Below are 22,657 nucleotides of genomic sequence, written 5' to 3'. Positions count from 1 at the left end.
ACTGACATTGTGTTTAAAAGCGAAGTTAGAGAGTGAGCAGCTTCGTTAGCATATCTCTTGATAAAACTTCTACTTTAAATCTCTTATTTAATAGTAAAGGCCAAGTACAATGGTATGACATTTTTCTTAGTTATCCCCTATGTATAGGGAAATCCATCTATTATGGTCTCCCATGTAGCTTAAGTGTGGGGATATCCCTTATCTATACTTAAAAGTGGATCATATCTGATCCTGCTTATAGAGAAGGGAATAAAAAACTATTCAATTTCCGTATGATTTCCGTCTCTGGTTTTCATAGTTTACCCTAAAACTTCTCTTTTTCACTATTTTGATTTACTAAAACTATTTCTTTTTACCTATTATATCTCCCTTTTTTTCCTCTTAATTATCTTTTAACCTATCCAAATATCCAAGTATTCCGTATTGTACCATTTACAGTCTCTGTATAGTGTAGCTAATATAAGAGATGACAAAGCACCATAGTGAGGTTTCCTTGAGGACATTTCCCCTTAGCTTTAAATAAGCTATAGCTAAGGGATAAGGATGACCATTGTCCTTGGCCTAAGGAATAAGGAATAGGAACCACCTCATTGATCTTATTGATAACCTTCTGAGCGTCAGTTTTTTATAATAAAAAATCTTTCCAGTTCTTCAGCCAACTCCTTAATACTTTGCATATCAGAGGAAGCTAAAACTATCATTCCAGTTCTAGAGTTTGATGCTTTGAAGTGATTAATGGGGTTTGATTTTGGATAAAAAAATCAATCAGCTGACGAGGAATACAACAAAAATAAAAAAATCAAATTCTTTTTGAGCTTGAGAAAGACAGAGAAATCACCTATTTATACACACCTTAAAAAAGCGGATGCGTCGAAGTAAGTTTTAGGGTCCTAAGTTTTATCTCGAAAATTTAGGCTTAACGAGCTAATTCGATATTATTTGTCTAGTAATTTCCCAATTCCCAACGATTATTATAGTTCATGGCACTATAACACCGTTATTAAAGTGGAAATGAGGAACAATTTTGAAAATACTTTTTCCATAAAAGAATGATGTAGCTTTTTCTATGGAAAATATCTCTTTTAACATGATTGTTGAGGATGACAAGTTAGAATTGGAGAAGGATTACTATAGTTCACCTATTTATACACACCTTAAAAAAGCGGATGCGTCGAAGTAAGTTTTAGGGTCCTAAGTTTTATCTCGAAAATTTAGGCTTAACGAGCTAATTCGATATTATTTGTCTAGTAATTTCCCAATTCCCAACGATTACTACAGTTCATGGCACTATAACACCGTTATTAAAGTGGAAATGAGGAACAATTTTGAAAATACTTTTTCCATAAAAGAATGATGTAGCTTTTTCTATGGAAAATATCTCTTTTAACAGGATTGTTGAGGATGACAAGTTAGAATTGGAGAAGGATTTTACTGAATATGAAGTGTATGAGGTTGTTAAACAGTTTGGTGCCAATAAATCTCCAGGTCCTGATGGATTTTCTATGGAGTTCTATAAACATTGTTGGAGTATGGTTAAGGAAAATTTCATGAGGTTGATGGGGGAATTTAACATATTTGGCTCTTAGCATAGAAGGTTAAATTGTTCCTTTATAAATAAATATAATTCAATAGATATCATATGATGGTCCCAAATTGAATTTGTCTTTTCTTTCATAAAATATCTTTAATACAATATGTTAAAATCAGTAAAGAGCATTTTACTCAAGGTAGATTAATTTTAAAACCTACATGTTTAAAGACAACAATATTGAAGGTTTGTCTCCAATATTGTTTAAAGACAACATAAGAATATTGTATGCTTCATTGAAGCAATACTAACTGCTTACGTACAATGATTATCATTTATATTTATGTATCCAGAGTGTCCACTTAATATATAATATTTAAAAAGGTTATGACCGTGATAGAACTAAAGGTTTTTGAAATGGAATCTTGAAAATCATACTTTTTTACTATTTCTTTTAATCAAACTTCTCTAGTATTTATTTTCACCAAAATTTCATCAGTTAACATTCAACGCATGTTTTTTTACTCGCTTTTAAAAGTAAAGACTGCATGACATAACACTAACAAACACCCCAAATATATAGTAAAGAGAAAAACTTAACTAAGAAACATTAAAATTTTCAACACAGCTAGCAATGAAAAAGATAGGAAGAGAATGAAAAAATAACCCTCGATCACTTTTTGATTCACCTTGTCCCTAACCCAGGCATGTTCATATTTGGTGAATCATAATCCAAATAACTCTCCTTATAATTTATACTATGGTCAAGGTTAATAATATCCAGTAGTTTATGGATTTAATATCAATACTCTTGTTGTTTCGGTTTTACCTTTCCTTGTTTTTCTATACTGACTGACATTTCGTACATTGTTCAACTATGTCTAAATCATGTAATATTAAATAAAGAGAGAAATAATTAATAAAATGGTACGAAGGATACCCTTCGATTGTTTTTTATTCTTTAGATGGATGTATTTTTCCATAAAAGCCACTTCGGGATGATTATCCTCAGCAAGTTCACTAAAACAACACAAGCCAAGTACGTTGTTCGATTGTGGTTATAGTTCTCATTGGAAGTATGACAACCATATTCAAACTTCTTCATTATATATATTATTATACCTACAATAATCACATCATCTATAACGCTAATTTTTAATTCTTCTCTGTAATGAAGAATATAATAAGCCATATATTTTTTTCCCTCTCAATAAAACTCTCTTAGATGTTAAGAGAATTACATGTATATGGTCTTCATGAAAAAAGTTTATAAGATGTCTCACATATTTTTATTACAGAAAAACCTACTCTCTCTTTTTCCCATTACTCTAATAGATTTTCTCTTTATGGGTTTTGGAAATGGAAACTCCTTTTACCGGCCAAATGTTAAATCGAAGACCATAGCTTACAAGAAAGGAAAATACAACTACACAAACTAAATCAGTTATTTATTTTGTTCAGTATAGGTAACTTGAACTTGTATTCATTTGTAGGGGTGGTACCACAATTTCATACTTGTGGAATTCTTTGGGAGGATTTATTGGACAACGAGATTGTCAATCCACACGTTCTCCGACTATAGAATTTTACTATTTTTAACAATAACAGAAATCATAAGGAGAATATTATGGGCCATGATTAGAATTGAAGCCCAATTAAAAACACCCAAACCCAATCAGCAACAAGGAGTGGAGGTGGTCATGCAAGAAAATCACGAGGGGATAGCAAGGGGTTCAACCAAGTTGAGAAACTTATTAATGAACAATGTTTGCTGACCAGAATCTTGAGACCTATTTCAGGAGTTTGAACACTAAAGAAACATCAATGAACAACCATAACACATTCAAAGATTAATAAAGATTATTTTTGTTTAGCCTTTTATGATAATAGACTACTCAGTTGTTGATCTAATTCAATAATTAAATAAAGTGTATCTGGAACTATCAATAAAAAGTTAATGATATGTTTTATGTTACAAATTTTGTGTCATTCTTTTGATAACTTGATTGTGAAACTTATTTTGGTTCATATATCTCTTTCATTTGCTTTCGGTTATGAGATAAACTTAGGTTTTTATTAACTACAAATTTCAGTCTCATATTGGGATGTGTCGTTATGATTGTGTGACTTTTTGATTTAGCGAATTTAATATCTAACCTTTTGGGTTGCTTTATCAAATAATCAATAAAAGATGAGGGTGATTAAACTCAAGTGTGAAGTCACATTTATATTAAAATCGAGTTATGTTCTATAAATTGTATATTGGTATACATATGAGAATCGATTTTAGCTTTTCACTTGTGGAAGGTAATAGCTAAGATCTATCGACCTTTCTCTGGTAAAGGTTGTCTTTATGTTATTTTCCTATTTTGTAGTTAATAACAAACAATGGGAGAAAGTTTTATGTTAAACTGATGCTTAATGATATATTTTTATGGGATGTGTGATTGTGGAAACCGAAGGAAGACTTATTTCGAATAATTTATTTCCTGATAAGTAACTAGATCGATTTCGTTTCCAGTTTGGCTTATCAAAGTGAAGTAACGATTATTTTTGTAATTGTTTTCCTGATAAGAAAACAAGGTAATTATGATCGTAGCTTTGATTTCATCAAAATAGGTGCAATTATTTAAGTATGATCGGTATCTAATAAGAAACTAATTATCTAACCTTGTTAGGATTATCGAAATAAAGGAAGAATAACTCGAGTAATTGTTCCTTGGTAATAGGATAAAACAAGTTAGTTAGGTAGTTTCGATTTTAGTGTTTCTTATCAAAAGTGGTATATAAGACCTTCTTTGCTTGTGCTTTTATAGGTTGTATCGAGTTCTTATGAACTTGAAGGTTCTTTCAAACTACTTGTTGTATTTTTACACCTTGTCATTTTGTGATAAAGGGGGAGTGAAACACTTACAATCACTGAGAAAGGATATATGTGCTAAAAAGTATATATAAAAACGGAAAAGAGTAAATCATTGATAAAGTGGGAGAAACATATCATGTTGTAGTATTATATACTATAAAAATGAATAAAAAATATGTTTAGATTGAATATATTCCTAGATTTTAGGGGTTAAATTCAAATGCTTCAACATCGGCCTTTATATTAATTGTTTGAACATTTGCAGGACTTTGTGATGTCGAAACTTGGAATCAAGCGTATGAAGAATGAGTTAAGAGATTGTGATGCAATATTTTAATTCTTTTAATTCTTGTATTCTCGGTTGAACCCACCAAGCGTTGGTATGTCAAGTTTGGTTATCATATTTTATCTCCAAAATTCGAGAATGCTTGATTAGAGTACTAGAGTTAGCTGTGTTAACTTAGATTAGGAACATTAGAATTGTTAAGACTTGCTCGTGTTACTTTGAAGAACCTGAAGCATAACGGCATCAATGAACACATCATCCTTATTTTCGAGATTAGTAATACATACTAAACTTGTTCCATTCCCGTCAACATTTCTGTCAAGTGGTTTAGATTGAAAACACAACATATGAGTACTGGAAGTCTTCAAAGCAGGTGAAGCGACTCAAGATAGTGGATTCTATTTTAGGGTTCACGTGCGTAGACCATATTGATAATATGCACAGGGATACTAAAGGAACTAAGTAACTTGGGGTTATTTTCCTTGGTTCTCAACTATACGAAATTGGAGTAGTCTTTGTATAACGGCTAAATTCTGAGAGTATTCAAAACTGGACTAGGTCACAAGGTTTTTATGCATTTGCAGTTTCCTCATGAACAATTTTTTTTTTGTATGTCGTACTTTACCTTCCGCAGTATAATTACTTTTATAGTTACACTGAAAGTAATAGTATTGTACGTTAATTAGACACTTGGTTTGATCCCATAGTTTGGTTCGGATTTAGAATTTACCATATATACCAGGTGTACTGATTGTTGTCGTATGCGTCAAAAATGAATTCACTTTCTAACTTCACAAAAATATGGATTAAGTATATGACAAGAAAGAGTTCGCTCCACGGGAGGCTATTGTTGTTTGGCAATTTCAAATTCTTAAGTAACCAAGGGGGATTTTTGATTTTATCTAGCAATAAAAACTTAGTTGCAAGTAAAGTAAATAGTTGAAAATAATCAATAAGATGAAGATATTGGTTAAGGATTCGTTTTCATTCACAAACATGTATTTGAAACAATATATAGAATTGATAATTTAATCTCGACTTTACCAAAATCCCTAAGATACCATGATTGCAAGAATATCCCGCTAATTTCCTAATTTCATTACACTTACATAGAACGACGCAAGCATGGATTCTATCCAGAAAACGACCTAACGTGGAAAGCACACTAATCAAGTTTAATTCCCTAGATATATGAAGTTCTATGAAAGCAGGCCAAATAACGCAATCGATCGTGTAAAAGCACTAATCAGACTTAGCAAAGGCTATGACTCACTTGTAACTAGTAGGATATATCACTACAAGCACTACTCACAATTATGCTACTTGTAATCATAATTACTCAATGTTTACGTAATGAAAATCCTAATATAGCAATAGAGATGAAATCCAACTCAATTGATTCCGGACTTAATCAAACATTCATTCAAATCATATGACAATGTAAACTATGATTCATAAACTATAAAGTATACAAACAAAACTAATTTATTGTACAAAACTCATGTTTGGAAATATAACTTATTCCTTAATGAATAATAGAAAATTAGCTATTCATATCTATGGAGTTCATCATCATAACGTTAAATTAAAGAAGATAACAAATAACAAAGAAAACCCTAGAAGTATATTCCGCTCTCTCCAAAAGCTCCAAGTAGTAGTAGAATACGTGATCCAAGTTGTAGAAGTCTTTTCTTTTTATAATCATCTTGTTTCCAAAATTAGGTCACATTCTCAAAAGACCATCCCAGAATCTTCCAACGACCAATCTCCTCAGCCATGAACTGCACTCCATTTTCTCAGTTCAAAGCCATTTGCAACACCACCAGCTACTGCACCTGCTTCACAAAAATAACACCACCAGACTTATCACCACATACCTATTCAAACATAACACCACTATCTAAACTGCAATCTTAGGAATAGTGGCATATGTACTTGGTGTAGCAGTTTATTACCACCAACACCTTCAGCTTCTGTGAAACAACCTCATTCTCGAATCAGTTACAAATTAAACTCCAAACCCATATATTCTAACAGCAACATCATCTTCTTCTAGAAATTACATTTCAAAACCCTAATTGCTTTCAGAACCCCAAACTCACAATTCTTCCATGATTCATCATTTCCCTGTTTGAATTCGAGATCAAAATAACCAGATTCAACCATCAAAGCCTTCAATCGATCTAGCTCCATGGAAAGAGACATGTAAAACCCTAAAGTATATGTAAAACCTGAAATACAAGATTTGCTATTTAGCACCTGGATATTCTGTGCCCAGAAATTTATGCGGCTCCCTTTTTGGTGGTCCCATGGCTCATCGTATAGAAATCACTATCATCAAATCTAATAAAGAGTCTCCCAAATGAATTGAATATTCACGACACGAGTGGTGGGCCCAAAGATGATCAAACAAAACGGAGTATTTTAGAATGATTGTTTCCGCATCAGCAGATCATTGGTGACGACAGCAGTCCTCTTAAATCGTAACAAAACATCTAACACCTGAATTAAAGGAATCGATGTTGCCACGAGGATTTGTGGGAAATTGGTGTGAACTGTCAAATGTGAAGCGCGAATATTTGGATTTTAAATTTGGATTTCATTTTCGTTGGGACCTTGGGCACAAGAAGTGTTTTCCTGCCGATAAAAATAACTTTAGAATCAACAACAAGCTGAAAATGATTTAATTTTAAGTTTTCAAACGAGCTTTATACTTGCATGATGGTGGGATGAAGTGGTTAGATGCATATGGACGCATACATAATCTTCGAGCTATATTGCCGAAAAAAATCTTACCAAAAAGAAAAAAAATCTTCAAGCTATATTTATCTTATAATGCAAGTGTGTTTTTTTATTGAAGTGATTGATCATCAATATGATTGCATCATTTATTTATGTCTTTGCTGCATGTATTTGTTGGGTGTACTACAAATGCATCCTGAGCAAGTATTTGGGGAAAACGCGTGTAGAACGGTTTCATATGATTCGACATGCAGGTTAATGCTAACCTGGCTTGTCTTGGACCGCTGCAGGTCAGGTATTACTGTACAGCAAGTGAAGCACAATGATTGTGCGTCACAGTGTTGCATGCCAAGTCAGTACTCCGCCGTAATGGTGCAATGCGAAGCCATAATAGCGCAACGTAAATTATAATAACGCAACGCAAGCCATAATAGCGGTATGCTATATAGACCATCAAGCACTAAGATAGCGGCACCCTGCAGGGATAGTGAAGCGCAAGAGTAGCGCTACACTGTAAAGCACATTGGCTAAGTAACGAAGTTTATTGGCCGATACAATAAGGGTTCATTGAGGTATTGGCAAGACGTGGCCAAAATGACAGATACAACATGCGATGTTGGCACCGATGCATATCTGTAACAATCCTACCTTCCACATAACCCTAGCCGATGATTACATAGAAGTGGTGGACCCGGGAAAGTGTGTGAAATTGAAGCGAAATGAAAACGGGCCTACAGTAATACCGCAAGTACACGGTCGTCGGTTGTAGCTCGTGCAAGTACGGGTCGATCCACAGAGACTGGGTGTGTTTTGGAGTTTCTAGCTATTTGGGCTCTAAATTTGCTATTGGGATTTAGGTATCAAAGGGTTGTGGTACCAATGGGTTATGAATACCCTTTGGAACTGTTGGGCTTTGAATACCCTTTGAGTAAATTGGGCTTAATGGGTTTGTTGTAATGATGAAGTGCTTTAGGCCTTGGGCCTTTGAATGATTTTGGAATGAACTGTGAACTAGGCTTTGGCCTTAAAATTAGGCTTGGGCTCAGTGTAGTGAACTGAGCTTTGGGCTCAGTTGGCTTGTATGAGGATCTGGGCTTGGTAACAGTGAACTGGGCCTTAGGCCTTAACCTGAACTGTGGATGGGCCTTGAACCTGGGCTTTTATTAAGTCCACAGTGGGCTCTTGTTATGAATCTGGGCTTCAGCAGTAGCAGAAGCAGTGGTGGCTGGCACAGCAGGAGCAGGTGCACAACAAGGGAAAATAAAGAAAGCAGCAATGGTGACAGTGCAAGCCAAGTAATAACAAAACAGAGATAGTTGCAAACCAAGGCTACAAGCCAAGGGCAGGAGTGTGGAGATAAGCTGACAATGAAGTAAAAAAAAAGGAAAAAAAAAAGCAAAGCCAAGGCAATGGCTTTAGGCATGCATCTAGAGTGGGAAGAGAACCAGCTTGCTCATAGTCACTAGTGAGCACTAGTTTCTCCCCACTGCTCAATCAACTCAATGCTCTAAGGCTCTAACCTAGCATTGACACACAACAGTAAACTAATCCTAACATTTGAGAAGCTAACAATTGACAAAACAAGTGAACTAACATTAAACACAAAACTAAACATTAAACACAAAACTAACAGTAAACTATCAGTGAACTATTGAGAAAACAGCAACGAAGGGAGACAGTAAACAAGAGTGATGAAAGAACACTAGGATGTTGAATCCACCATTAACCTAAGGGATATTCTACTCACAGCTAAGAAAATTACCAAAGTGCTAATTGTCTGATTAAAGCACAACTAGTCTAAGGGCTTAGCAACACTGAACATGAGCTGCACATGATGAAGACTATCTCAGCTGGTTCATAATTTCATCTAGTCCTAGCATTTGGGATTCAGAACATTCATAACAGAAACAGTACAGAACATTACATCAAATGGAGAAACTGAACAATACACAGAACATAGAAAAACATGGATAGCACAACATGGATAGCAAAACATGAATTGAAACAAGAGAAACTAAAACTGAATTTGGAATTAAAATTGAATCTACAAATACAAAACAGGGAAGAAAAAATCTACCTAAGAGGAACTGGCTAGTCCAGCCCTCATGGGGATACACTGGCTAGTCCAGAGATATGTCATTACACACACCACAGTCCCCTTTTTATACCCAATTACATAATTAGGGTTTACACCCTTTTTACCCAAAAATTCCCAAAACAGTAGACATTAGGGTTCTACCTAATGTGACAGAAAATCACAGTTAGGTTCAATTACCTACCCTATATCACCCACTTTATCTTCTCCATGCTCTATCTCAACCTAATTAGGATTTATGTAAAAACCCCCAAATTGACAGAACTAGGGTTTGGTAAATTCTTACCCAAATTGATGTGATTTGACGAGTTTTTCTTCGACCCATTCTTCTCCTTGGTCCTCTGTTCCATTCCCATGCTTCAATTACTACTCTAGACTCACCTATTTGACTGATTTCTCACCTAGGGTTTCAGAGAAAAGAATGGTGAGAAATCAGTGAAATAGAGGGCTAGAGAGAGGGTTATTAGGTGGTTTAGGTAATATAGGTGGTTGTGATGATGGTATGGTGGTTGCATGATGGTTGTAGCAGGTGAAGAAGGTGCTGGTGATGATGGTGGTGCGGCAGGTGAAGAAGGTGGTGAAGTTGCAGAGAGGGATGAGGTCGATGGAAAAAAAGGGAGGGGCTGTTTGTTTTGCGGGTATAGATATTAGGTACTAGGGTGTTGAGCAGGTGTAGAGGATTTTTATGTTTCGCGAAGCTGGACCGATGGATGGGAAGATGGTAGGTGGATCCAACGGCGATACGGAGGTAAGCGTGGAGCGACCGTCGGATGAATGGATGTAGCAAAACGGACGACCCAAGATGGAGATGGGCATTGTGATGTAAAGCGGGGGCTTCGGAGTTTGATGTGCGATGATGGAGCGACCGTAGGATGCTGAAATGCTTCGATCTGACGGCTGAAATCCGAGACGGGCTTGGATATAGAAAATGGGTTTGGGTAAGGGTTTTGGGCCTTGGGTATGCCAAGCCCATATCTTCTTTAAGAACAATTCTTCCTTCTTGAGCCCATTCCTAGCTTTTTGGTCTTGCGCTCCATTCTTTGCGGCTTCCTTGCGTAATTCTTCCGGCTTTTCATTACTCTTCAGCTCTTTTCCGCTCCGCAATTCATCTAACTTTATTTATTACCTAAAAATGCAAAATTAATTAATAAAAATATTTATTCTTGAAAACAATGAAAATACAGAATATGGGATAAAATGTAGAATTAATGCACAAAAGATGAGTTAAATGCCAACAAAAATATATAGAAATATGCACTTTTTAGCACTCATCAAATACCCCCAAACCTGAATTTTACTTGTCCTCAAGTAAAACAAAACTAAGGAAATCCTAACTATACCACTGTCGCTGGTCTCTCGAATGCATTTAGCGTATGCACTAAGCCTTTTAAACCACTAAGTGTCCCTAGTGGACGAGTTAAGTCTCGTGAAGGTTTGCTTAGAACGTACCTACAAAGTTCTAGGTCAAAATATAAGCTCAGATTCCATTAAATGTGACATGTGCAAGTCAGTTTAAGCTCACAGCAAAATGGAGATGTCAATCTAGCTATCAAAGGCACAATCCTAGCACTGATAACAAAAAAAGACATGTGATAAGAGTGTAAAGTGTATCTACACATGTGTCTAGAATGACCTGAAGTTATGACTACTAATCACCAAGAGATAGTTTTTAGGCTAAGAACCGAATTCTAAGCCAAGCTAGCTGTCCGGCTTTACGAGAATTGTGAATGTTCACCCAATGAGTTGGTGATATTTCAGTTTACCCGCGTTATACATCGATGGCTGCACCCTCCTTGCTTATTACAAGACTATTTACAACAAAAAGATGACTCTTTACATGACTCTTATTTACATTGATTACTCTCTTTTATTTTTGGAACAAGAGAGAACTATTGTCTTTAACATGACAAAACATGGAATAAATAAATACTTGATGATTTTTTTTTTTTTTTGATTTTCTGAATTTTTTTGATTTTTCTGATTTTTTTTTTTTTTTTTTTTTTTTTTTTAAGAAATAGCTTTGATCTTTACAACATAATGACACTTTTGATACATGAACAAAAATAAAAAATAATTACATGACTCTTAGCAAGAGGTGGCCCTTATCGAATGCATCCGGTCAAATTCTATGGTTGCTTTTCTTAACGTATCCTCCAACTTCTATCCCAGCCAACCAAAGAACAAGCTAGTCAAGTCTCATTCAGTATTCTAAAGTGATTGGCAATCTAACTTCCTATCAAACACCTTGAAGATCGAGGCTATACATGTATTGGTAGATCGTGCGCGTGCAAGTTTCTTATCACTATGTGAATTGTGCTAGAATCAGGGTGCCTAAATATCTAGACTAAGACTCCTAATAATTACATATTTGCACAAGAGTCAACATTTCAAGGTAAATGAGCTCCATTTTTATGTTTTTATCATTTTTCTAATTTTTTTGGAATTTTTCAATTTTTTCAAAAAGATGGAGTTTTGTTTTCAATTATGGCATATTATCGTGGTATCTACTCTATACCCCCAAACCTAAACTAAACATTGTCCTCAATGTTTAAAAATATGGAAAGAATTAAAATGCACATATGGAAAGGGACATGCTGAGTATAGTAAAAGGAGAGAGAATACCCGATTTCGGCGAAAGCAGAATTAAAACTCCGTTATCCAAGGAAAAACTCCAACATATTCGGAGTCACAATGGATGAGCACAAAATATATACAAAAGGAAATTTAACTAACACATTATCTACAAGAAAATTTTGTTTTTAATGGGATTGGACTTTGTGGGAAAAATTTGGTTTTGGCGGGAGACATTTGGAAACTTTTTTTTTTTTTTTTGTTGGGTTTTGAAGCCCAAATTTTAGTTTAAAAGAAACTACAAGCCTAACAAACAACTAAATTACAAGCCCAAATAAAGAAAGAAATAAAAATAAAACTAATTATTACAAACCCACAAAAAAAAAGAAATAAAAATAAAACTAAAATTATTACAATCCCAAATAAAGAAAGAAATAAAATTAAAATAAAAAAAAAAAAAATTATTACAAGCCCACAGATTAAAAATGGAAGCCCACAGGTTGGGTTCTCTTAATGGGTTTAGGCCTACCTTTGAAGCACAGCCCAGCTGCTCAGTTTGGTTGCAAAAGCCCAGTTGGGCTTTGGATCATCCTAAGCTTTGGCTTCAACACTCAAGGCCCAGTTGGGCTTGGTTCAATTTCCTCTCCTTCTGCAGCTTACAGCCCAGTTGGGCTTTGGCTCTCAGCACAAGCTCAGACCAGCAAGAAACAACAGCAGCACCGGAGGCTGGCTGTAGCAATGGCCCAAGCACCAGCAGCAGCAGGAAGAAGTAGCAGCAGCAGCAGGGAGAAGGAGAAAGCAGCAGCACAGCTGCAGCAACAACAACAAGAGCACCAGAGGCTCAGCAACAGCTCCACAGTTCAGGAGCACAGCAGGCAGCAGTAAGTGGCAAGCTCAGCAGCAGCAGCACAGCTGCAGAGGCTGGCAGCAGCAACAGGAAGCAGCAGCAGCAGCAACACCTGTTGGCTCAAAACAAAAAGTGAGTAAAGATCCAAGCTATGATGCAGGAATGTAAGTGAACAATATGCAAATGAGTATGCAATGCAGGGAAAGATGCAAATGCAATGAACTATGATGCAAATATGAAGATGAAAGTGAATGCAACAAAACAGCAAAGAACAAATCAACACACAGCGCCAAGTCCCCGGAAGCGGCGCCAAAAACTTGGTGGACCCGGGAAAGTGTGTGAAATTGAAGCGAAATGAAAACGGGCCTACAGTAATACCGCAAGTGCACGGTCGTCGGTTGTAGCTCGTGCAAGTACGGGTCGATCCACAGAGACTGGGTGTGTTTTGGAGTTTCTAGCTATTTGGGCTCTAAATTTGCTATTGGGCTTTAGGTATCAAAGGGTTGTGGTACCAATTGGTTATGAATACCCTTTGGAACTATTGGGCTTTGAATACCCTTTGAGTAAATTGGGCTTAATGGGTTTGTTGTAATGATGAAGTGCTTTAGGCCTTGGGCCTTTGAATGATTTTGGAATGAACTGTGAACTAGGCTTTGGCCTTAAAATTAGGCTTGGGCTCAGTGTAGTGAACTGAGCTTTGGGCTCAGTTGGCTTGTATGAGGATCTGGGCTTGGTAACAGTGAACTGGGCCTTAGGCCTTAACCTGAACTGTGGCTGGGCCTTGAACCTGGGCTTTTATTAAGTCCACAGTGGGCTCTTGTTATGAATCTGGGCTTCAGCAGTAGCAGAAGCAGTGGTGGCTGGCACAGCAGGAGCAGGTGCACAGCAAGGGAAAAGAAAGAAAGCAGCAATGGTGACAGTGCAAGCCAAGTAATAACAAAACAGAGATAGTTGCAAACCAAGGCTACAAACCAAGGGCAGGAGTGTGGAGATAAGCTGACAATGAAGTAAAAAAAAAGGAAAAAAAAAAAGCAAAGCCAAGGCAATGGCTTTAGGCATTCATCTAGAGTGGGAAGAGAACCAGCTTGCTCACAGTCACTAGTGAGCACTAGTTTCTCCCCACTTCTCAATCAACTCAATGCTCTAAGGCTCTAACCTAGCATTGACACACAACAGTAAACTAATCCTAACATTTGAGAAGCTAACAATTGACAAAACAAGTGAACTAACATTAAACACAAAACTAAACATTAAACACAAAACTAACAGTAAACTATCAGTGAACTATTGAGAAAACAGCAACGAAGGGAGACAGTAAACAAGAGTGATGAAAGAACACTAGGATGTTGAATCCACCATTAACCTAAGGGATATTCTACTCACAGCTAAGAAAATTACCAAAGTGCTAATTGTCTGATTAAAGCACAACTAGTCTAAGGGCTTAGCAACACTGAACATGAGCTGCACATGATGAAGACTATCTCAGCTGGTTCATAATTTCATCTAGTCCTAGCATTTGGGATTCAGAACATTCATAACAGAAACAGTACAGAACATTGCATCAAATGGAGAAACTGAACAATACACAGAACATAGAAAAACATGGATAGCACAACATGGATAGCAAAACATGAATTGAAACAAGAGAAACTAAAACTGAATTTGGAATTAAAATTGAATCTACAAATACAAAACAGGGAAGAAAAAATCTACCTAAGAGGAACTGGCTAGTCCAGCCCTCATGGGGATACACTGGCTAGTCCAGAGATATGTCATTACACACACCACAGTCCCCTTTTTATACCCAATTACATAATTAGGGTTTACACCCTTTTTACCCAAAAATTCCCAAAACAGTAGACATTAGGGTTCTACCTAATGTGACAGAAAATCACAGTTAGGTTCAATTACCTACCCTATATCACCCACTTTATCTTCTCCATGCTCTATCTCAACCTAATTAGGATTTATGTAAAAACCCCCAAATTGACAGAACTAGGGTTTGGTAAATTCTTACCCAAATTGATGTGATTTGACGAGTTTTTCTTCGACCCATTCTTCTCCTTGGTCCTCTGTTCCATTCCTATGCTTCAATTACTACTCTAGACTCACCTATTTGACTGATTTCTCACCTAGGGTTTCAGAGAAAAGAATGGTGAGAAATCAGTGAAATAGAGGGCTAGAGAGAGGGGTATTAGGTGGTTTAGGTAATATAGGTGGTTGTGATGATGGTATGGTGGTTGCATGATGGTTGTAGCAGGTGAAGAAGGTGCTGGTGATGATGGTGGTGCGGCAGGTGAAGAAGGTGGTGAAGTTGCAGAGAGGGATGAGGTCGATGGAAAAAAAGGGAGGGGCTGTTTGTTTTGCGGGTATAGATATTAGGTACTAGGGTGTTGAGCAGGTGTAGAGGATTTTTATGTTTCGCGAAGCTGGACCGATGGATGGGAAGATGGTAGGTGGATCCAACGGCGATACGGAGGTAAGCGTGGAGCGACCGTCGGATGAATGGATGTAGCAAAACGGACGACCCAAGATGGAGATGGGAGTTGTGATGTAAAGCGGGGGCTTCGGAGTTTGATGTGCGATGATGGAGCGACCGTAGGATGCTGAAATGCTTCGATCTGACGGCTGAAATCCGAGACGGGCTTGGATATAGAAAATGGGTTTGGGTAAGGGTTTTGGGCCTTGGGTATGCCAAGCCCATATCTTCTTTAAGAACAATTCTTCCTTCTTGAGCCCATTCCTAGCTTTTTGGTCTTGCGCTCCATTCTTTGCGGCTTCCTTGCGTAATTCTTCCGGCTTTTCATTACTGTTCAGCTCTTTTCCGCTCCGCAATTCATCTAACTTTATTTATTACCTAAAAATGCAAAATTAATTAATAAAAATATTTATTCTTGAAAACAATGAAAATACAGAATATGGGATAAAATGTAGAATTAATGCACAAAAGATAAGTTAAATGCCAACAAAAATATATAGAAATATGCACTTTTTAGCACTCATCAAGAAGGTACGTCGTTAATTTTCTGCAACAAGGTACATAACCACAGAAAACTAGGAACACAGTTCTGTTACAATTATATATGCAGAACGGAATTTTATTTCTTAACAAAATAATAAAGATGTCTAAAGAATTGAAACAGTGTACTAGACTTCAATAATATAATCCACCTTTAAATACGAACTAACAAAAGAAAATTTATAATGAATTCTATCCAAAGTAAGTATTCCCACTGCCTCACAACTACATAACAGAAAACTAAATAAAAGAAGAAGTACAGATGTCCATCCTCAGTTAGATATCTTCAGAATATCCACCGGAACTGGAATCAATCAAACTCTTTCACGATTCCTAACAACACCTGAAAAACAATCAACGGGAGTTAAACTCCAAACAAGTTCACTGAGTCATGAAAACATATAAAAATAGTATACAAATATATCGCCAACCCGAATATCATAAGAAATTAATTAAAGTTACAGAAGTCACTGCGAAAATAAACTAATAAGTCTCCCCGTTTAACAAAAATCCTAACAGTAAAATCCAAAAAGAACTGATTTCTAGTAAAACTTAAACCCCGTGCGACAATCCGCAATTCACATTATATGCGTCCGGGACACATCCGCAACGTCTAACACCCATTTTTATAACTCGTCCGGGACTTATCCGCAACGACTAACAAGTATTTTTATAGCTCGTCCCGGACTAATCCGCAACGACTATCGCACCTATATATGTACTAGGAACATATCCATAGGCCACCTCTTTATGGGATGAGATTTTTCTCCCTTTAGTGACCCACTCAAAACCACCTAGCTAAGGGTCTGACTACTCAATTTCAATCCCCACTTATGAGTCCTTCAATATTTCAAAATAACTGCAAAATGCTGATGAACACACTAGGAAAAGTCCTTATGTACCGTCAGTACCAAGTCTCCACTAGCTAACAGCCTAACAATCAAAACTAGTGCTCTCCCTTGCAGTAAGACTTCCTAGAGTTACTCCCAGTTACGCCAACGACATTAATATCCCACTATTACTGTAGCTATCTATCTCTACCATTAAGTAATAGTAATCCTTCGTCACTACAGTCCTAAGATACATAGGAATCCCCCTAAACGGTATGCACGAAGCCACTGTACTAGTCCCCTGCTGCCAACAATGCTACCATTAACGCCACTTCACATACATTCTAAGAGACAACTAATTCTCTCAAGAAATCAGTTTCCTACCGACTAGAAATCTGGCTAGTAACCTTATCACGAGACTTATATAACTAATCCAATGATTATCCATAAACACGGCAAACATAGCCAAATGTATCATAAAGTTTCAACTACATTTTAAACACAACACACTAATCACTAAGCAGCAAACAAATTTACATCTAGTTTGAATATTTAGTTATCAAGCCATCAGGTTCACCATCTCATACAACTAATAACTAAAAGAACTCACTTCACAGACAACTAGCAAAACTAAAACGGTTTGATTAAGAATAAGAAAAACAATGAGATACGAAACTCAAGCATAAATTTAGTTCACGAGATATTTAGTTCCTACTCTTACATATCTGGGACTAAGAGATCTAGAAAACTTGCCTCAAACCAGCAGCACTCAAGTTTTCTCCACTTGCCCACAAATGTTTCTTTCTCTGATCCTACCCTATAGCAAATAAAAACAGAAGAACAAATCTTATTAATAGATGAAACTCAATTACATATTCAGTCCAACAGTTCAAACAGTTTAACCCTTACCTCTTTGATCGACTACTTGATAAATCAATTTTTTTTCTCTGACAAATTTAATTAATGGTTTGATATCAAGCTGCCTCCCATTTTCCTTCTTGTTTCCTTAGGTTAAAAGTTTTCTTTATAAGTTTTCACTTCCAGACGATAAGGTCTTCAAAGAAAAGGTCAAAAACCTAATTTTTTTTAACCACTTGGGGTATGGCTAAATAAATACTAAATCTCACTAAGGGTTCTACCATTCCTGAAACCAAACCGTGTACATACCCTGTATTTTCTATAGTTTAAGAATAATTAAAAAAAAAAGAATATTACAGTCTACCCCCACTACAATAGAATTTCGTCCCCGAAATCAAAATTACCTCGTCATTGAGGATATGTGGATGAGAACAACGAACGACATCCTCACGTTCCCAGGAAGCTTCCCACTCGTTTTGTGGATTCCATTGCACTTTGACAAATGGAATTTCCCGAGCCCGTAGTTGTCTAACTTGTCGTTCTACAACACGAATACCCTTAACTTCATAGGTGGCATCCGATTTCACAACCACCTTACTAAGGTCTGCTTGTTGAGCTCGTTCCTCATCTCTTAAGTGCCTACGTAGCATAGATACATGAAAAACGTTGTGCACTCCAAATAACTGCGATGATAACTCTAGTTGGTATGCCACATTTCCAATCTTCTTAGTTATAGGGAAAGGTACAATGAACCTAGGAGACAATTTTCCTTTCTTCCCAAACCTCATTACTCCTTTCATGGGAGACATCTTAAGTAGAACTTCATCTCCAACTTCCAGCGGCAATGGTCGTTGTTTCCTATCCGCATAACTTTTATGCCTACTCTGGGATTTACGAAGACAATGCTTAACCACTAGGATCTTCTCTGTGGTGAGCTGAACCAAATCAGACCCAAAAAATCTCTTTTCACCAACTTCTACCCAGCATACTGGTGAACGACAAGGTCTTCCATAAAGAGCTTCAAAAGGAGCCATACCAATATTCGACCGATAACTATTATTGCAAGCAAATTCCTCCCATGGTAAATAATCACCCCAATTTCCTTGGAAATCTAGCACACACGCTCGAAGCATATCCTCCAATATTTGATTAACTCTCTTTGTCTGACCGTCAGTCTAAGGATGAAATGAAGTACTAAAATCGAAATGTGAACCCAAAGCTTGCTAAAAGCTTCTCCAAAATTTGAAGTGAATTGAGCACCCCTATCAGAAACAATTTAGACAGGCATTCCATGCAATACCACAATCTTCTCTACATAGAGATTGCATAATCTATCCACGCTGTAGGTAGTATGCACTGGTAAAAAGTGTGCGGACTTAGTCAAAAGATCCACTATTACCCAAATAGAGTCATGTCCTCTCTTTTATCTCGGTAGTCCAACTATAAAATCCATGGATATATTATCCCATTTCCATTCCGGTATTGGAAATGATTGAAATTATCCAGCTGGCTTTTGGTGCTCAATCTTAACTTGCTGACAAGTTCGGCATTTAGAAACGTATTCTACAATATCTCGCTTCATACTTTTCCACTAAAATTGTCTACGCAAATCCTTATACATCTTTGTAGATCCAGGATGAATAGTGTAGCGACTACAGTGAGCTCCATCTAACACCTCACTTCTCAACTGGGCATCCAAGGGTACACATAACCGACCTCGAAGTGGAAGTCCACCATCCATCCCTACAACAAAATCTTCACTTAAAACTGCATCTCCAAGTAGCTTCGTACACCAATCATCCTTGGATTGAGCCTGGACGATACGGCTAATAAGTGCAGGTTGTACTACAAGATTACTCAAAAATGCTTGAGAAGTAGAAGAATTCTTGACGTCTAAGTCAAACTCAGCAACTGTCTCCAACATCCTCCACTCTTCCACCATCATGGAAGCTAACAAACCCCTTGGTTTTCGACTCAAGGCATCATAAGTAGTCCTTCAGCTTCGCTTATCTTCTGTTAGTGGCGATCATTTTCGTGAGTACGTTCCTATTGGACTATCAATTGAAAATTCTCACAAATCAACTGTATATGGCATTAGTTCGCAAGGATGAACGAATAACATTTAGTATCCATATTTCCATACTCAGATCTTTTTTTTTTATCATTGATTATTCATATATTTTAGTTATACTGACATTTCTGTTGTTATTCATATTTTTCAGAGTAAAATTGTGTGAAGAAGTTCAAGATTCATCTGTAGTTGCCTTTCGGAAAGTTGTTGTGCGTCAACCTTCCCTCATCTGGCAGAACTCAGTTCGCTATTTTTTTCTCCTTTTTTATGTCCTCTTCAAACTCTGTTATACATGCTGTAATCTGAAATTCTAATTAAGAAAGACCCGTTGTGGTTCAAAGTTCAGTCTCTTGTTTTATCTTTTTAACAAATGTATGCGTCACATTCCTGGGTAGTTCGCTTAAGGATAGATCTTAAGCCATCACAAACGGTTATTGGTTACGGTCATCACTAAGAACTCATACGAACCATAACGAGTCAGAAATGCAGTCTTAGAAATATCTTACTCTCTAACAAGAAGCTGATGATATCCTGATCGCAAGTCGATCTTCGAAAACCATATAGCCCCTTTCAACTGGTCAAATAGATCATAATCCTAGGTAAAGGATACTTGTTCCTTATCGTGACCTTGTTTAGTTCATGATAATCAACATACAATCGTAACGAACCATCTTTCTTTTTCACAAATAACACAGGAGCACCCCATGGTGAAGAACTACGACGAATAAATCCTTGACTCAAAAGCTGGTCAATCTGAGACTTCAACTCCTGCATTTCCTTTGGAGCCATTTTGTAAGGTGCACGAGCAATTGGTGTCGTACCTGGTTAAAATTCGATGCAGAACTCCACTTGCCTACTTGGAGGTAATACAGGAACCTCTCGGAACAAATCCCCAAAATCAGACACCAAAGTTATACTCGCAATATGTAGAGACTCATTATCTACTAATCTACCCTCATTATGGCTAAGGAAAGCTTCTACAAACAGACTTCGAGATGTAGTCTGTACCATTACCTTAGATTGACCCGTCTTTTCAAAAGTGATTGTCTTATTAGAACAATCCAATTGCACAAAATTAGAAGATACCAGTCCATCCCTAGTATTACATCGTAAGGAACCATCTCTAACACATAAAGATCCGGCAAGTGCTCAACGTCACCAATCATAATAGGACAAGCATCGACCTTGTTACTCAACTCTACCATACTACTAGTAGGGGTGGAAACACATAATGGAATATCACACACTTTCATAGAAAGATTTACCATGCGAACTAACTTAGCTGAAATAAAAGAATGAGTAGCTCCGGTATCAAATAAAATACTAACAGGCTCTCCTAAAATAAAGAAAGTACCTCCCAAAGTAGCATTCTCCATCTCAGAAGGTTGCACAACAAAGAGTTGACCCTGCCCACGAGGCTGCACATTACGGTTTGCAACCCCAGTGTTTGGTTGCTCACGTATATCTGTTGTCTGAACTTTCTCTTTGGTACATTCTGATGCCTTGTGCCCCCTTTCACGACAGTTATAGCAAAACCCATAGAAGTTAATTGGTTTGGCAGCAAGAGTCTCGCCCTCAGCTGCCACTACTTCCCCTTCATTATCACCGTTCTTCTGACCACGGTTCCCTTGATTCCAATACCCCTTTCTTTTCTTCCCTGGATGATCACCTTTTTGAGTGACATTCTGGGTATGCTGGTTCTTACCACTTCCATGTTGACCTGAAGAAACCTTTGACGCACGATCAACCTTATTGTCCTTCTTCAAGTATTCCTCATCCCTCTTATGAGCTAAGAAATCTTGCTCAAGCTCTCTGGCACATTCAACAGGCCTAACATATGTGTCAATCATATGATTTGCAACAATATGCCTCTGATACACAGCATTCAGACCATAAATAAATCTACGTCTGTTTTTCTCTTCAGTATCCACCAAGTGAGGTACAAACATCGACAATCTTTAGTATTCAATCTCATACTCTGCAACAGATGAAGTACCCTGCTTAAATGAAAGAAACTCTCTCTCCTTAGCATTTCGAATACTCTGAGGAAAATACTTGTCATCAAACATAAGAATGAAGTTTTTCCATGTCATGGTGGCATGATCCAATCCACGTGAAGCTGAAGTCCACCAAGTATGAGCATCTCCAGTGAGCTCAAAGGTAGCTAATCTCTGCTTGAAGACTTCTGTGCAAGAAGGTCCTATGGCCCTAAAAATCTTGACCATATCATCCTTCCATTCATGGGATATCATTGGGTTATCAGACTTTCCAGAAAACTCTTCCGGGTTCAACTTCTTGAACTGAAACTGAACCTTTCTATACCTATCTTCCTCAGTTTCAGCAGGCGGTCCTTGGTTCTAATGATTGTCGACTTGTCTAGCATTTTGGTTCATAACAGCAGTAGCGACTGCTTGGGCTATTAACTGGGTCACTTGTGCCATATTCACATTCACAGTCTGATTTCCTAATTGTGGTTCATCTTCATCAATAGGACCACCATTTCTGGTACTATCTCTTCCAGTACCAGTACGTCTCCTAGTACCACGCCTTGACATTCCTATATAAGTCAATGATAACCTTATAAAAGAATACAATAAATATACTAATTTTTAGAGCATAGCTCGGTCAACCTCGCATGCGTTGCTATATCAAGCATGTTTGTCAATATTAGTGATCAAAACTATAAAGTCTTCATTTCTAGCCTATTAGCTAAGTCTCGGACTAGGATAGAAAAAGTATAGTTGAGCTCAAGGACTTCATGGTGATTCATCGACAACGACAAAGATCTACACCAAGGAACCATGGAACTTTATCAACAAAAAGGTATGTGAAGACTTGAACTTATCTATCACTCGAAAGTCTATCTATTCTTCTCCTACTTCTTATGAGACCAAATTCGTATGCTATATAGACTAGATCATATACACTTGATATTTCGAGATGAGTA

General features: G+C 37.0%; 1 protein-coding gene across 1 annotated transcript; it reads right to left on the bottom strand.

The window, feature by feature from the left end:
• Window positions 1–20,535: 20,535 nt before the first annotated feature.
• LOC113272077 lies at window positions 20,536–21,659 on the bottom strand. The gene is made up of 2 exons (XM_026521983.1): window positions 20,817–21,659; window positions 20,536–20,712 (listed from the first exon to the last, which is right to left on the bottom strand). Exons 1-2 carry the CDS (start codon window positions 21,657–21,659, stop codon window positions 20,536–20,538), a joined length of 1,020 nt encoding a protein of 339 aa, XP_026377768.1.
• Window positions 21,660–22,657: the final 998 nt, after the last annotated feature.

This window comes from Papaver somniferum, chromosome 4, assembly GCF_003573695.1.
Source record: "Papaver somniferum cultivar HN1 chromosome 4, ASM357369v1, whole genome shotgun sequence".
In the NCBI taxonomy this organism is placed as follows: domain Eukaryota; kingdom Viridiplantae; phylum Streptophyta; class Magnoliopsida; order Ranunculales; family Papaveraceae; genus Papaver; species Papaver somniferum.
This window is presented reverse-complemented; position numbering and strand designations above follow the sequence as displayed.

What these genes read in the sequence shown, in the direction of transcription:
- LOC113272077 (XM_026521983.1), bottom strand. Translation starts at nt 21,659, where the DNA reads ATGTTTGTACCTCACTTGGTGGATACTGAAGAGAAAAACAGACGTAGA. An exon ending in TAGAGATGGTTCCTTACGAT is followed by an intron (nt 20,713 to 20,816) that starts GTAATACTAGGG and finishes GTAATGGTACAG; the next exon opens with ACTACATCTCGAAGTCTGTT.